This window comes from Archocentrus centrarchus, chromosome 14 (assembly GCF_007364275.1).
Source record: "Archocentrus centrarchus isolate MPI-CPG fArcCen1 chromosome 14, fArcCen1, whole genome shotgun sequence".
Lineage (NCBI taxonomy): Eukaryota > Metazoa > Chordata > Actinopteri > Cichliformes > Cichlidae > Archocentrus > Archocentrus centrarchus.
In genome coordinates, this window is record NC_044359.1 from 27,449,271 (window position 1) to 27,465,214 (window position 15,944).

The 15,944-nt window shown below is 42.4% G+C and overlaps 1 protein-coding gene and 1 long non-coding RNA gene across 2 annotated transcripts; one reads left to right on the forward strand and one right to left on the reverse strand.

Annotated features, from left to right (window-relative positions):
• The first annotated feature begins 4,218 nt into the window (after window positions 1–4,218).
• LOC115792547 (uncharacterized) lies at window positions 4,219–4,831 on the forward strand. The gene is made up of 2 exons (XR_004021044.1): window positions 4,219–4,306; window positions 4,442–4,831. It is a non-coding gene; the product is annotated as an uncharacterized LOC115792547 (long non-coding RNA).
• Window positions 4,832–5,718: 887 nt separating this feature from the next.
• On the reverse strand, window positions 5,719–14,139 carry eral1 (Era-like 12S mitochondrial rRNA chaperone 1). Its single transcript, XM_030746330.1, has 11 exons — window positions 13,902–14,139; window positions 11,362–11,520; window positions 11,073–11,200; window positions 10,909–10,986; window positions 10,765–10,811; window positions 10,604–10,665; window positions 10,355–10,467; window positions 9,079–9,375; window positions 8,843–8,992; window positions 8,313–8,393; window positions 5,719–6,220 (listed from the first exon to the last, which is right to left on the reverse strand). Exons 1-11 carry the CDS (start codon window positions 14,005–14,007, stop codon window positions 6,098–6,100), a joined length of 1,344 nt encoding a protein of 447 aa, XP_030602190.1. The 5' UTR covers window positions 14,008–14,139; the 3' UTR covers window positions 5,719–6,097.
• Between the last annotated feature and the right edge of the window lie 1,805 nt (window positions 14,140–15,944).

The following is a 15,944-nucleotide window of genomic DNA, read 5'->3' on the forward strand; positions in this document are numbered from 1 at the left end:
AGGAAGTAGCTCAAAGCTCTGCCACACACATTTAAATTCATTTCAGAGCTTTAATCTAAGAGGTCAAAAGCCAGCAAGGCTGGGAAAATGATCTAATCTCCAACAATGCATTCTATTTAAGCACCTTAATGTAAAATCTTAATCTGATATTCCTCCAAATTCTCTTATATAAATCTCCCATCTCACCTCCTGTGCAAACCGTGCTTTAATGTAATTGAATGCACAAATGCTAAACTCGCCTGAATATTTCAGGACATGAAATAAGTGCAGTGGTCATGCCGCGCGCTCATTAACCTCAGGGCAAATGTGTGCAGAGCCTTTTATGGCTGAGCTGTTGTGTCAAACCCACGCAGAGCCCTGTTTGGAGTCACTCTTAAAAACATAAATCATGACCACCGGCCAGATGTTTCATATCTCTGATGGAACTGCCCCCCCGTTCGTGATAAAAACAAATCTGTTAATCTTTTAGAAAATCTCTCCCTTTTTTTGTTAAAATTTCATATCTGCTAATTAGTCTGCTTGCTGTATATATTTACCGCTGGTGGGTACTTTTCTGCCTGTGGGGTTTTGGTGCACAGGACTGGGGGTGAACAGATACAGAAGAGGGTGGAGTAACGACTGGAAGAAGTGAAGAGCACGTGGGGATGTAATGGATGTAAGGCTGCATTTTTACTTTAGCTTCCCTTTGGGCAAACATTTGAATCAAACTTCCAACAAATTTCCCCGATTGTGTGAAGATTTCAAACCAGTTTGCGGCTCGATAAAGACGTCCTTCCCTGTTGTCCTTACAAGTGCTGAAGAATAAAAAAAGCTTATCTATGAATGCAAATGGAAAGTTGCAAAAGGAGCAGAAGCATTTCTGCAGTAGATAAAGAGCTCGAGGCAGAGCAAAACACCCAGATAGTCATACTTCCAACTTTATCTCACCTCTCACACCCCCCACCAGATCCCACACCCTAACTAGGGAGTGTTTTACCATGGCAACTGTCACGTTCCACCTAACATGGGTTCACACAGAGCACTCACAGAGCTACTGAATTGAATGATTAGATTTTGTTCAAAATATTAAGCATTACAGTCGTTTGCTCTATAGGTACACATCGAGCTCTGATAGATGAAGCTGACCTTAAAATAGAGGAAGAACAGACTGATTTTCTATATGAATCACTTGGTTTTGGAACAAGTGCATTCATCGGGGCTGCTGGAGGAGCCCCTATACCTGAAAAACGTGTGGCTACATTATGTATTCCTGTGTATGTCCTGCACTACATGACTCCCACAGCGTTCATTTATGGCTTAACAAGCTTTTGCAGCAATTTTGGAATTTGAATTCAATGGGTTTCTACACGGAAGTAAGAGATAGCTAAGCCCCCCAGGAAGACTCATTTTCTCCTCAGAAACAGTCTGTTTTGAAGGGATGCAGACAAACTGTCAGGGATTAAAGACAAACCGCAGCAGTCAACCCGCTCGATCACAGTCCAGCCATAATTTGACGCTGTGAATTTGATGTGCAGCGTGTATGTGGCATATCTAATAAAAAATTACATCTCAGCTCTCCATATCCTGCAATCTAGCTGAGCGTACGAAAGAGAAATAGAGCCCGTTTAATAAGTCAGATAACATGACATCAGCTGACATATCGTGGCATTAAATTCCAAACCGTTGCACATAAATCCAAAGTATGTGAGATCCAGAGGATTGTGGAGATGGTGAGCATTAGATTTATTGCCACACGGTGAGATAAAGTTCCGAGGTTTTTTTAATAAATGATGGAGATACCTCACACTGACTGACTGCTTGAATTCTTATAATTAGCCATGTGCGACCAAGAAAGGTCAAAACTAACAATTAACATTCGTGAGATGGAAGAACATTTGGAGGAAATGAGAAATATGCAGTGCCTCTGAAAGTCCTTAAATTACTGAAGTATATAATTGAATGCATATACTTAGTGAAAATAAAATAACCTAACTTCTGAAATGTTGCAGTTTATTACGGCAGAATATACTTGTACTCATAGTATACTTGTCAGACTTATCAGTATATTAGAGCTGCACAGCTGAGGTCTATTATCTTTATCTTTTCAACATATTATATTCTTTATGTGCAATCTTGAGGTTAAAAACTGCCTTTCTCTGCATATTTATACACACAATGAAAAGGCTGCAAATGCAACATTAACACTGGTATGATGGGAGAAAGAGCCAGACTCTTTGTCACAACACAGCCTGATATGGGTAAACCACCTGTTTGTTTTTACCACGGGAAACGCTGATGCTAAATTTAAACTTCAGCGTTTCTAAACGGCTTGAAATGCATCAAGATGTTATGGAGTCCGCTGAAGAACTGAGGCATAAAGTCAAACTGAAAACATGTCCATCATTCTACAGTGAGATTATTCACAAGTAGAAAACATTCAAGGCAGTTGTCAGTCTTGCCAGGAGTGGACGTCCCAGCAGATTCACCCCAAGGTCAGACGTGCTGTGCTCAGAGAAACCGCAAAAAAACCAAACAAACCCTGAGTTAGTTTGAAAGGGTTTCCAGGAGAAAGCCTCTTCGCTCTAAAACGAACATGACACCATTTAGGTTTGCAAAGTTGCATCTGAACAAACCAAAAGACCTCTGGAATAAATGTCCTTTGAGCAGTGAAGACCAGAGTGGAGATGTTTGGCCTTAATGCACAGCACCACGTTTGGCAAAAACCAAACACAGCATACCAGCTGTCAGGCACGGTGGTGGAGGGGTGATGGTTTCTGCTTGCTTTTCAGCCACAGGACCTGAGCACCTTGCAGTCACTGAACCACCGTGAACTCTTCTGTATACCAAAATATTCTAGAGTCAAATATGAGGCTGTCTGACAGCTAAAGCCTGGCATAAACTGGGTCATTCCAAAGGACAGTGATCCCAAGCACAGAAGCAAATCTACAACAGGCTGGAAGAAGAAGTGCTGCAATGATTCAAAGTCCAGACGCGACTGAACTTCTGTGGCGGGACCTTAAACGAACGCCCACAAAGCTCAATGAAGTGAAGCAACGTTGTGAAGAAGAGTCACACAGAAAATGATTATTTTGAGTTATTGCTGCTAAAAGTAGGTCCATAAGGCACTGAATCGTGGACTCTGGCTTATTTTTGATAAACAGATAACGAAATGATGTAATGTCATGAGCTGTTGTTCCTCTGAGGTTGTATTTACCTAATTTTAAGACCAGATTAATTTTTTTTCATGTACTGATACATAAAATCTTAGAATTGAATGGAGGTACACTTTCTTTTTCATGTGGCTGTTAATTATCTTACTAGACCCCTATAAACAACCACAAAGGACTTAAGACTCGTGGGCATCATGCTGTAGAATCTGCTCACCAGAAAATTCACATTATACACAAAATGCATAGAGTGAAAATTTGGAAATGAACTATCAGCAGAGGAATGGATACCAGCCGGTGCCACAGTCCACAGACTGGGTAAAGTGAGGATATGTAACTCCTGCCAAATAAAATATTACAATAAAAACATCCCAGACATGTGCACTAAATGCACAGAGACTACCGTGTTGCAGTGCAGGGCATTTTGGCAAGAGGTCAGATTAACATGTGAGAAATATTATTTTAAAGAAATTCCACTGGACCCCAAAGATCTTTGTACAGGATTTGTACCCACAACACAATTATGCAAAAAAAAAAAAAACAACCATTAACGACCCCTGTGCTCTAAATGCCAAAATGCTAACTGCATTATTTTTGAAAATAAAAACCCTAATGGGGCACCTGACAAGATAAGGAATGATAAATGAAATAATAACATATAATTTGAAGGTCAAACCAAAAATATTTAAGGAAAGTTGGACACCAAAGTTGTTGTGAGCCATAATGTGTTTCTTCTTATTTTTTTATGGTGAAATTTTTGCCTTTTGTCTATTTTTTTTATGAAAAAAATATAAACACATTCAAAAACATATTTCAAAACCCTTTAAAAAGCTTGTGTTTTTATATTCTTCCCACGCTGTGCGTCTTTTAAAAGAAAAATGGGATTCATGTGTGTGTGTGTGTGTGTGTGTGTTTTTTTTTTTTTCTGCAGAATCCAGCCGGGTGTAGCAAGGGTGTGGACCATCACTTGACAGAGGCAATCAGGTTGTAAGGAGATAAGAAATAAAAAGTACAGTCTGGTCCACCCCAGATGTCATCACAGTATGCTAATGAGCCAGAGTCGGGCTTTTAAGTGCTGGAACCCAACAGACAGCCCAGTAAGGAGACCAGACGAGGGCCCGCAGCAGCCGTGAAACACCACCAACACCGAAGGCAAAGAGGTGAGTGTGTGACAGAGAGGTGGTAACGGAGGCCTCCAGGCTCTGCAGCTGGGACCTTTCTTTTAATTTAAATATATTATTTGGTTGGTCTGCTCTGAAAGCATCACTAATGAGTCGTCATCCTCGTTGTTGCAGATTACAAACAACAGGAACTCCCTGCTCACGGTTCTGTCTTGCGCCCTGGACAGGATATCATCTTATACTGTAAGTTTATTAAAGAGACACTACAGTATAGATGATGTACTATCCAGGGTTTCATCAACCCTCCGGTGCCATCAGGACTCCAACACTTCAACTGACTGAAGGCTGCACACACTGCAGAGGGAGGCAGTCAAACCGTTACCATTACTGAGTTTTAGTAATGGTAAGGGTTCTACGGCCTTCTCTCAATGTCATCTAGATCAGGACCAACGGGAGGAAACGCTGCTGACTGATGTGCTTCTGCCAGATACCTTTTATTTCTTTTCTTTGTTTTGCTTTGTTTTTTTTTGAGGTGCATGTGAAATAAAGTGTGTGGTCCTTAAATAAGTTTCTCATTATTTTTGTTCATCTCAATGCAGCGTATGAGCACTTTAAATTGATTGTGTTTGAGGGATTGCTTTCACACGCTGGCTGACGTGCATCAGTTTAAATATTTTCAAACTGCTGCTGGCTTGTCAAAGCGGCCATCTCTGCTGTGCAACGGGCCTGTCTAATCACTGGGAAGCAGCCGTTGCAGAGAGCAGGGAGAGCTTGAGGGGCTGACACAGCTCCTGTGAGACATTTGAGCTTCCCCCCCACTCTCCCTCGCTTTAGGCCACTAGCTGGTTATTCATCAAGATGCCCCGGATAGAGTAACCGTCAAGTTAACTCACAGGCAGCAGGAATGAATCTAATCACCATTATCTGACCCATTTTAGCATCAGGTTAGTGCTCCATTTTGCCATCCATTAGGGAGACAATTCAGCCCTCGGGGGCAGAGCTGGGCTTTATAAGAGCCAAAAAAGCAGAGGGAGGGAGGAGAGAGCGAGGGGGGAGGAAAAGGGAAGAAAGGAGCAGAAAAAAAAAAAATGATAGTTGCAGGGATGGATGGCCACACTTCAAAGGCAGTGGAGGAGGCTAAAGTGATGTGGGAGTGGAGGGAACAGGGTTGGATGGTACATCAGGGACATTTGAGTGAACATGACTGTGCAGGTCCCGCTTCAGTTTATCTACAGCCCGTGTTTGCACGAGGCGCCCGCCAAGTAAAAAGCGCTGAGAGCCAAAGATAAACCATCGGCTTTTTCACGGCTCGCCAAACCTGCTCAGCCACGAACACGCTGTCAAACTTGTGTCAAAATATTCATTCGATGAGAGTCTATGTCATGCTTGTTACTGAAAATATATCACTGCTTACTAAAAAAAAAAAAAACACTCATTCAAAGGGGTTTTGTTCTGTGACGTGTGCAAGCTGCATTTAATCAACACTTAATAAAGTCAAGGTGCTCTCTGCACTTCCCCGTCACTACATGAAGAGCATTCTGTAGGTAACATCTCCATATAAAAGCTTTAATAGGATGAAAGGAGGCTGCTGAGCCATGAAGATGAAGATGCAAAAGTCACAATTTATAGTAGAACGTCTGTTCCTCAAAGAGGTGTCAGGTCAAGGGAGTTCTGGGACTGAGGACATTTTATAGTCACAGCTCCCACGATGAGACTCACGATGAGGTCATACTTGTTTGACTCGAGGTCTGTCCTTTCCAGAGGAAAAAGAAAACAGGAATTGTGGCATATTTTCCCCCTCTTTTCCTATCATAAGTCCTTCATCCCTTTTCACTTTTTCAGCTTGACTGAGAGCTTCAGCCTGACTTCCCTCAGGTACACTCTGCTCAGGTCCTCGCTCGCTTCTCGAGCGATCCGTGCTACCATCTGTCCAGCTGTGCCGATCACCATCCTCTGCAGACGCAATAAAAACACAAACATCAGCGTCAGGCACCACTCAGCATACGAGAGCTTTTATTTCATTTAGGGAGAAATATCGCAGGCTTCCTAAAACCTGACGCTCACTGCGGCACTGCTCCCATAAACAATATGGTGAAACGCAGCATTATGTTTCACTGTGTTCACCCTGTGTGACTGTCACAAGAACAACTTGCCAAAGATGAAACATTTGTGATTAAAGCTGTTGATTTATTATCCATATCCTTATATTGACAATTTATTTGATTAGAACCTCTATAATTTAGTCAGTTTATCTCTCTGGTCTTTGTGTGGGCCTGGTTTCATCTACACTCCCCTCCAAAAGTACAGTGAAGTTGATCCCTTTATTTCTGCTGCAGACTGACAACATTTGGATTTGAAATCAAAAATCAATCTGAGACAAAAAGATCAACATCTCAGCTTTTATTTCCAGGTATTTACATCTGGATCTGATTCACAGTTCAGAATAAAATGAATAAGATTTAATATTTAGCAGCAGATCCTTTGCCTGCAGTAACTGCATCAAGCCTGTGACCCACTGACATCACTAAACCTTTGCATTCTTCTTTTGTGGTGCTTTCACCTCCACTGTGTTTCACAGATGAGCTCGTATGGTTGGGATCATGAGCAGATCGTTTCTTTCTCCAAACTTTATCCCCACCTTGGTAAAAGTCCTTAGCAAATTCCAGCCTGGCCTTCCTCTTCTTCTTGCTAATTAGTGGTTTGCATCTTCTGGTGAAGCCTCTGTTGTTCATGGAGTCTTCTGTGAACAGTAGATTGTGACACCTTCACTCCTGCCCTCTGGAGGACACCAGCGGCCACCGCTGGCCAATCTTTGTGCAATGGCTCTGACTGATTTTCCTCATAGGCAGCTCTCTGGTTTTCATGCTGGTTACTCCTCTAACTAGAACATTCAGCACTATTTAGTGTTTGAGTAATCAATGTAACAGGATACACCTGGGCAACAATACACACCTGTCAGTCACAAGCTCCCAGACTTTTGCTCACAAGAAAAAAAATGTGTGGCTTCAGACAAAAGCTGCTATCATCTGAACTGTGAATCAGATCCAGATGTAAATACCTGGAAATAAAAACCTAGATATTGATTTTTTTTTTTTTTTTAATATATATGTCAAACCCAAATGTTTTCAGTCTACAGCAAAAAAATAAAGACTTTGGCTTCACTGTTCCTCCTGTTGGAGGAGAGTGTAAAAGACTGCATGGGTACAACACACAGTAGCTTTGTGCCAGAAAGTATTCATGAAACAAACTAAATTCAGAGTTTATTGGTTGGTTATTGATGCGAGTCCTACCTATCTACATTTCTCTAATCATTCCCGTGTGACACGCAAAAGTTGAAGAGTGGCGTTGATCTGAGGAACTCTTCTAGGAGGTCACTGACCTTGAAACATTTTTGGCACAACAGACGTAGCTTAAATATTTTTAGTCATTAAAGATGGATGGCTTAGAAAGGCTGCTCAAATATTTACAAGTTAAAAACACAAGGAAAAAGGATTCTGGAGGTACGGGGGTGGGGGCAAACAAACAGCAGAAGCCATCAGAGAGGCTACAGGTGTCAGTAACACAGGAAGAGATTTCACTTCTTTCAGCCCAGCATCCACTAACACTACAGAAGGGTGGTGTATGATGCTATATTTAAATTACACGTGAACACACTGTGAGGGGGAAAAGAGCTGAACCTAGAAATGGGCCGCACGGTGGTGCAGCGGTTAGTAATGTCTCACTTAAAGAAGGTTCTAGGTTCCAATCCCCTGGTCAGCTGAGACCTTTCTGTGAGGAGTCTGCATGTGTTCCCAGTGCATCAGTTTCCTCCCACAGTGCACACACACACACACACACACACACACACACACACACACACACACACACACACACACACACACACACACACGAGGTTCACTGTTGTCTAAAAACTGGAAACAGGTGTCAAACAGCCACGTGGACTTACTGCATGTTTATAGCTGTATAGTATCCACGTTAAACAAGACACTACTTTACTTTTCAACATGCAGGGGATAAAATCCCAACAATCAGTGAGACTGCTTACCATGTGGGTTTCTTTCACTGAGTAAAGTTTCACAGAAATATCCAGCTCTCCATTTTCTCCATCCTGCCAGAGTTCAACAGACTGAAAATAGAGACATAATCTTAGAAACGTACTCTTCGAACCTGCAGAGTTAAGGCTGCTAGCTTACAGCAGTTAATATATGAAGATGTCCTCCAACGGACATCTTCATATATTTTCATTTGTTAGAAATACTCATGCCACATAACTCCAAGAGTTAATAATAACTAATCAAGCCCACAGCACACACTTTTGAGGTGGTCATGTGATTCTATGATGACAGAATTTCAAATGATGAATTCAAAAATGACCCTCAAGGGTTTCAGAGGCAGCTACAAACATGGGGCCCGAAGCCGCATCAAGCACATGTCGACATGCAGAATGAAGGCAAGTATGACGGGTTTAAACAGGCTTTAATCAGTGCAGCGGGATGTGACGAGCGTAGCCGGTTTGCTGTCGACTCATGATCACGTGACTTCAGTGAGCCCCTGCAGAGCTGCTTCAGTAATCACCTGTGTCACTGAGTAGGGCACTTCCTGGGGCAGATACTCCAGCAGCTTCTCCCTGATGATGTTAGTGCAGACTTGCTCTGGACTTTGGTCAGTCAGGACTTCACTGTGGTACTGCCACGATCCCGGCTTGGCAGCAACCATGAAGTAGCTCTTTAAGAACAGGTAAAAATCGTTTATGTAAAAATTACGTCACGCGCCACGTGAACATCGCAGTTTATATTGATGTGACCATTTACCCTCAGTGTTGACACGTCCTCTCTGTCCACAGATGACAGCATGAAGACGTCCTTGAAGTGAGGCCAGCCCTGCTGGTTTCTCAGCGTCTTCAGCTGTTCTTTGCTCAGCGCAGAGGTCGGCTCAGCGCTGTCCTCGGGTGCTGCGTTTTCCTCGTCCTCTGACGCCCTTTCTGGCTTCTTTTCCGCCCACGGGGGCTTGATCACCGGCCTGATCCGCATTTTGCGTCCATTCACTGTTCCGCACGTCAAATGTGCTGTGATATCCAGCAGTCTGTCTTTAGCCTTCATGAGGTCCACCTTAAAGAAAAAAAAAATACACAAACCTTGTTGTGAGTCTTTTCATGCAGGAACCATCATAGAGCAGAAAGGAAGTGAGCATCAACCTGTCACATGCTCGTGACAAGATGACAACATTACTAGCTTGGCAACTGTAACATCAGCCACGTTCACACTTTGCTTTGGTTGGCTCTACAGAAAGAAGGTCGTTCCCACGCGAAACTCCTCACTCCTGCTGAGAAGTGTTTAAGAGAAGGCTGGCTGCATCACATTATTCCTTACTGTGGACAAACACCGTGACAGGAACAAACCTGTAACGTAAGCCTCGGCTGTGTAGCCAAAAGGCAACAACACTGTACTAAGTGACCTGTCTCTGCTGCTGTAAATTCTCATTACTGTCCTCCATTAATGGTAAGTAATTTTTAAAGATTAATGCCTTCAGTATAAGCCTGCGGGTTCGGGATGGGGGCCCACTGACTGGATTGCGAAGCTACAAATTGGTTTTGGTCTCTTTGGGGATTTGTGGGATTTGTTGACAGTGACAAAAACACTGAATGACAGCAGCTTCATCCTTTAGCTTAAAAAAATAAGAGTTACTGCAAAGTGTACAAGTAACAGTACACTTTACAATAACCACTGCTACCGCTACAAATAACACTTGTTTTTAAATGTTCTGAGCAGGCAGTTGGGGTGCAGATGTAAAGAACCTGGAGGCTGCACTTCACCAAATCCACAGCGTTATGTTTGGGAAAGCATCCTAGTCTGGGTTAAAATACGACCAATCACAACAGCAACCCTGCAAAATGTAATAACTACAGTTATTACTAAGTGTTATCATCTTCTTTTCTGTGTATCCAATATGAGGCCCTCATACAAGAGAAAGGCTACGTTACCACACACACTTTTATCAGTCAGACTTCTTCCTGCCTTGTTGTTTCTGCTGTTATGAAACATGCTTGGTAATAGCAAAGCTAGCGTATACTCCTCCAGCAAAGAATACCTTATTCAGGACTAGGACTGCTGGAATATCTGGGTGCAGGGCCAGGCATTTCAGCACCTCGAAGTCAAGCCTGCTGCACATCCATCTGTCTGCCACATCCACCATCACGACCACTGGAAATGTGATTATAAACCCTTAAAAGTCTGCACTGCATACCACTGTTCACATTAGATCATCACAAAGAATCCAGAAAAAAAAAAGAACAGGTCAATTGCATTTATTAAATGAATCCGAGTGAATGTATCATACTTAGGTCAGCTTCTCTGACAGTGTCCCAGGGATCCACAAGCAAAGACTTCTCCAGCTGGTGTCTGAAGACAGAGAATCCACTCATATATTACACAGCAGGACAAAAACCACAGGGAGGCTGCAGACTTGAGTCAACTTAGATTTCTAAATGGGAAACGCACCTTTTGACCTTTGATGGTGTAGTGAGACCAGGAGTATCAAGCAAGATCTACATACAAACAAACAAAAAAAACGATGTATTCACAAAAGCACGAGAAGTTAGAGTGACATTAACGAAAACAGAAAGGAAGTGAAAAAGCCCGTACTATCTGTGTGTCACCCTCTGTTAGCACACCCAGCGCACGCGACCGCGTGGTATGCACTTTCTTGGACACGGCAAACACCTTCAAGAAAAGATGACAGACTTTACAAAGCGAGCAGTAAGACAAACATTTGATTTTTTTTACAGGTTCAAAAGAGAGACAATGACCTTCCTGCCAAGGAGCTGATTGGACAATGTGGATTTCCCAGCATTTGGAGCTCCTATTATAGCCACTTTCAAAACCTTTGAGTTTTCAGGCTGATCGGGATGTTTCAGCAACAGAGACAACTGTTCACCTAAAAAGACACAGCACTCATCATTAGAAAGACCATAAATGTGAATCTGACATTAGACACAAAACGCAGAAGGACGACATCTGCAATTTGGGGGAAAAAGGCTGAGTTGGAATGATCAGGCAAATTTAGAGATGCAAATCTCTGAGGCAGTGGTCTGTTACCGCTGTCTGGTGGAACTGAGGCTGGAAGGCGATAAATGTTGCTGTCTGTCTCTGCCGCTTTGCCTTTCATCAGTCTGCTGAGAAATGCCTCTGATGTAATAAAACAAGCAGGAGTGAAGATAAATCCGTGCCTCCCTCCGCGGCTGCAGGCAGCATTTCCTGTAAAGACATCAAAATCTCCATCACTTTGCTGCCAGCGGGCCTTCAAGGTGACTGACTGATTATGCTTCTTTGGATGTTAAAATGACACAGTCCAAAGATGCATTCACATGCTCTTTGTCCAAGAAGTAAAAAAACCCAAAACACAGTTTACAAAATAAATCACCTCAAAAGTCTTTTCCGCCAAAATTTCACCTTTTAAAGGGTAACCTGTGGAATTTTAGACAACAGGTAGTGTTATGGAGAAACTTGTTTATAAGTGGGTCCTATTTTTTGTTACTTTCACCAAGAATTTTCAGCCTCGGTGGAGCTATAAAGTCTCAGGCTGCTCTTGTTAGTGCAGGAGAGAAACGATTCAGTTTTTCCTGCCCAAATACAAATGCAATCGATTCCCTTTTCAAACTACTTTTAAAATCAGCTTGGAAAAGGAAGGATTTCAATTTCTGCATTAGACAGAGGAGCGGGACATGCTGAGGAAAGCCACGGGCAGACACTTCTTTCTGCTGCTATGAAACATTTAAAGTACCATATAATTATGGCTGCTTATAATTTAATCCATACTTTAAGGATAAATATAGACATATGATAAATTAAAGGACAAGCAAGTACAAAGCTTCTTAGTAAGGTGGGAAACCTGGTCCACTAGAACAGCTGCAGAGCGCTACCAAACACAATGCTCCAAAATCCTTCACAGGTATTGAACTGAGTACACATCTATATCCTATGAAGGCCATAGCAAATGTTCACATCATTTTCACGCTCTTAGTAAAATTAGGAGACAGTCATCTGCATCCCACTTTCTCATAACTTTAGGCTGGCATGTTGAGCATTCCAGGTTCATTTTACAGAAACATATCAGTTAAAATGTAAAATACTTGACAGTGTAATCCAAACAACCAGAGTGAAACAAATACTGATTTTAACAGACACGCTGATCTGCAGTGTTGGACAAATCTAAACCAAAATCAGAGGCAGATCCTGACCACGTACAGCTCAGTGACCACACTAGCTATAGAGGAACGTCCCGGCCAACAGAGGAACGGAAACTGTAATCATGTCAGACAGAAGCTTCAGACTATAGTAAATGCACCAGTACTTATATTAGCGCTTTCTTACTACAAGCCTCATTCAAGTACACATTTGCACAAGTGTGCTTTTAGCCTAACCATCACACACTCACAAACCAATAGATGCATCAGGCTCAACTCAGGGTTCAGTATCTTGCCCAAGGATCAAACCACCGACCTTCCAATTGGTAGATGACCTGTTCTGCTTCCTGGGCCACGGCCACCCCCAAACACATTAGGCTAAAACAAAGTGAGGACACAGTTCTTCTGGCAGCCATGGGTAGCTTCTTGAAGCATTATCTGATTTAACCTCATTTTAATGCTGCTGCATGTATCGGCTCACTGTGAAATTTAATGAATAAATTTGCTGATTCGGCCCCAAAATAATCTTTTGCTCCCTGCAAGTTCAACTTCTACAGCCATATCTGCTGCTGAGGAATTCCCCCATTAAATTTAAATTCAGGAATCTCTGAACCCCTCTAAACCATCCTGGAGACGCACCGTGACAGGCCGTAAGAGCTTTTTAATCACCGAAATCTTACACACATTTAAACACACTGTGTTTATACATACATGAAACACACACCACACGTTTACATTTTCTTTTTCTATTTTTAAATATTCATATTTTTTGTTTGTTTCTCACCTCATTTTTTAATTAGTTTTTGAGGATTTGGCAATATTGCTGCCGGTGCTGTGCCAAAAAGTGATTTCTGATGTTTCGGTGTTTTTAATGTGTAATATCTTTGCTTATATTGTTGACTGCAGTCAACAGCATTTATGGAGGGCTACATATAAAATAAAGAAACGATTTGTTTTTCAAGTATCTTGCATTATAGTACCTACATTAGAATCAAACCAGTCATTTTTGGCCACTTTAAATATCTTAATAAAGCTGTGATGATATATTTGTTGCAATTTCTGTTGCCCCCTGGGCCAGATCTGTCTTTTAAAGAGACATTTTTAATGTCAATGAGACGTTTTACCCGAATAAATAAAGAATATATAATTACTTTGCCAAAAAAAAAAAGAAAAAAAGAAAGAGAACTGATTGCAGCTTCTACTTTGTGACAGAAATGTTGTTGACTGATGTCATTCATGTCTGTTCACAGTCCACTAACCTACACGCTGTCTGTGGTGCGGTTAATCAAAGCAGCATAATGACCTCTTCATCCATGCTTAAAAGGTTTTTTTTTTTTTTTTTTAAATGTCCGAGTATTTAGTATTAACCCCGGCCGTTTCTAATAACTAAATCTGTCTCCTTACAAAAATAAACAAACCAAACGAAGAGCAGGAACCCGGTTTTGGACTGACCTGCAGTCAGAAACCATGACGCACTTTCCTGTGGAGCAGACCCGGCGAGCCGTGCGGAGAGCACCGCGGAGCCTCTGAGCAGCCGGCCGCACACCCTGAGAGCCATCCTGCTCCGATAAAACAGCCGCCGATGGGTTTCAGCTAATAACTGTCTACTAAGAGCTGGGTCATTTGTTTACATTCACACTGCTTACAGGGTGAAACCATGCTGCTTTAACCAAAGAGACGACCCTTCCGCTCTAGAGAGGGTTTTTGGTAAATGTGCTCGTGAAAGCTACACCGCCCCCTAGCGACCACTGGGGTCAACTGCACAATGTGCCGGCATCCTGATCACATTCATCTGAATGTGAAGGTCCTCTGAGTTTTTGAAGTTAAATAGCAAATCGTCAGTACAGGATAAATTGGTTCCACTATTTAAATTGCTTTTGTCAAAGGCAAATTAAACTGAAATATTCATTGTTTGATATGACTTGACTTGATTTACATCTTAATATCTAACTACTCTCCGAGTTACTCAGTAAAGACTGTCCCAGTTAAATAATCTTCACTGCCCAAATCAAAAATGACAGTTCATGGTCTAAGTGACTGAAAATGATTGCATAAGAGCAGAACCAAGGAAACAAACAAATAAGTGCAGAGGAATGAGATGATGGATCATTGAGTTTAGAGGAACTGTGCGAGGGAGGAAATTATTTGAGTGGGCATAACTGTTCTCTAGGCCTTACATCTACATAAGTAACAAAATAAAATAACTATTGTGCGTCATTTTGCAGCAAGCCCTCTTTAACTCCCAGAGGACCCCTGAGGCCCCAGCTTGGGAACCACCTGTCTACAGCAGGCAGGACACTGAGAAGCTGAAATCAGCCAACGGCAATCCCAAATCAGCTCATCACAATGCACAAGCACGTCTGCCGACACGAGCAACCTGCAGTTTGGAAATGAATGACAGTGCTCAAAGGGACTTTTGGAAGAGGTGATATTCTCTAGATTGCTTTGTGAGGGATGCTGCGCCAACAACTGCAAATCAGATTGCACTGCTCAGACATTTTCTTTCCCTCTTGTCCCATGAGTGCACACAACAGAGCTTATCCCCGAGGGTGCTGGAAGCACAGTTGTGACAGTGTTGTTGAGGATATATTGAGCATCGGTGCTTAAAGCAACATACCAACCTGAAGAAATCATGCAAGCAGTCATCCTCGCTCACCTCCCTGTAAGCTTTCAGCGCTAATTCACGAGGATGGGCTGATATAATGGCCTGATAACCACAAAGCCTGTAAGGTTAATAGTCAGACTAAAAGGACACAGTTTGCATAGTGATTGATTACTGAAACATGTTGTTTTCATTCTGGCAAAGCCGGGCAGAGCAGATGTCTCCCTGTAGTCCATCAAGCTCACCGGCTGTTTGTTAGTCCTCGAGGACTTGCTCGGGGTGGAACAAACACCTCCACTGGGGAGGATGATGAAGGATATCAGGTAGCTCACAATCTGTCATCATCTAACTCTAAAAGCTCAGCAGCAATGGAGGGGCAACAAAAATGGAGCTTTTAGCAGACACTTACTGCTGAATTCCAATTGAACCAGAAACCAAAAGGATATTTGAGGATCAGTAATGTTTGAACTTCCCCTCTATCTGCCTCTCTCCCACTCTCTCTCTCTCTCAAATTCATTCAAGGCCTTTTCTCCCTCCGGGCTTTCCTCACATGGCCACTTCACGTGGGAGTGTATCAGAGTCTTTCTATGACTGCATTAACTTTGGCCTTCAGAAAGAGCTCGCTCTCTCTCTCTGAAAAAAAAAAAAAGACAAAAAGGCTTCGCCTGCAGACCATTTAATCATAAGCTGCAGCCCACTTCGGTATGTGAAGTGCACTTGCCAATGAGATGCTGCATGGTGTGATGGAAAACCTCTCTCAGCCGCTGCAATTCAGCATGCTGTTGATTCCTAATCAATCTTTATTTTCTGTAATTCAAACAGAATACATTGCATTGACATCGAATACGTCAAATCTCCCTGAATATGCGGAATTTTCTGCAGCTGAACGCGGC

Excerpts from the sequence above, each read along its gene's own strand:
- eral1 (XM_030746330.1), bottom strand. The coding sequence starts at position 14,007 with ATGGCTCTCAGGGTGTGCGGCCGGCTGCTCAGAGGCTCCGCGGTGCTC. Across the intron at positions 10,987-11,072 it reads ATCAGCTCCTTGGCAGGAAG|GTGTTTGCCGTGTCCAAGAA; the intron begins GTCATTGTCTCT and ends CTTTTCTTGAAG. Across the intron at positions 9,376-10,354 it reads CAGTCCTAGTCCTGAATAAG|GTGGACCTCATGAAGGCTAA; the intron begins GTATTCTTTGCT and ends TTTTTCTTTAAG.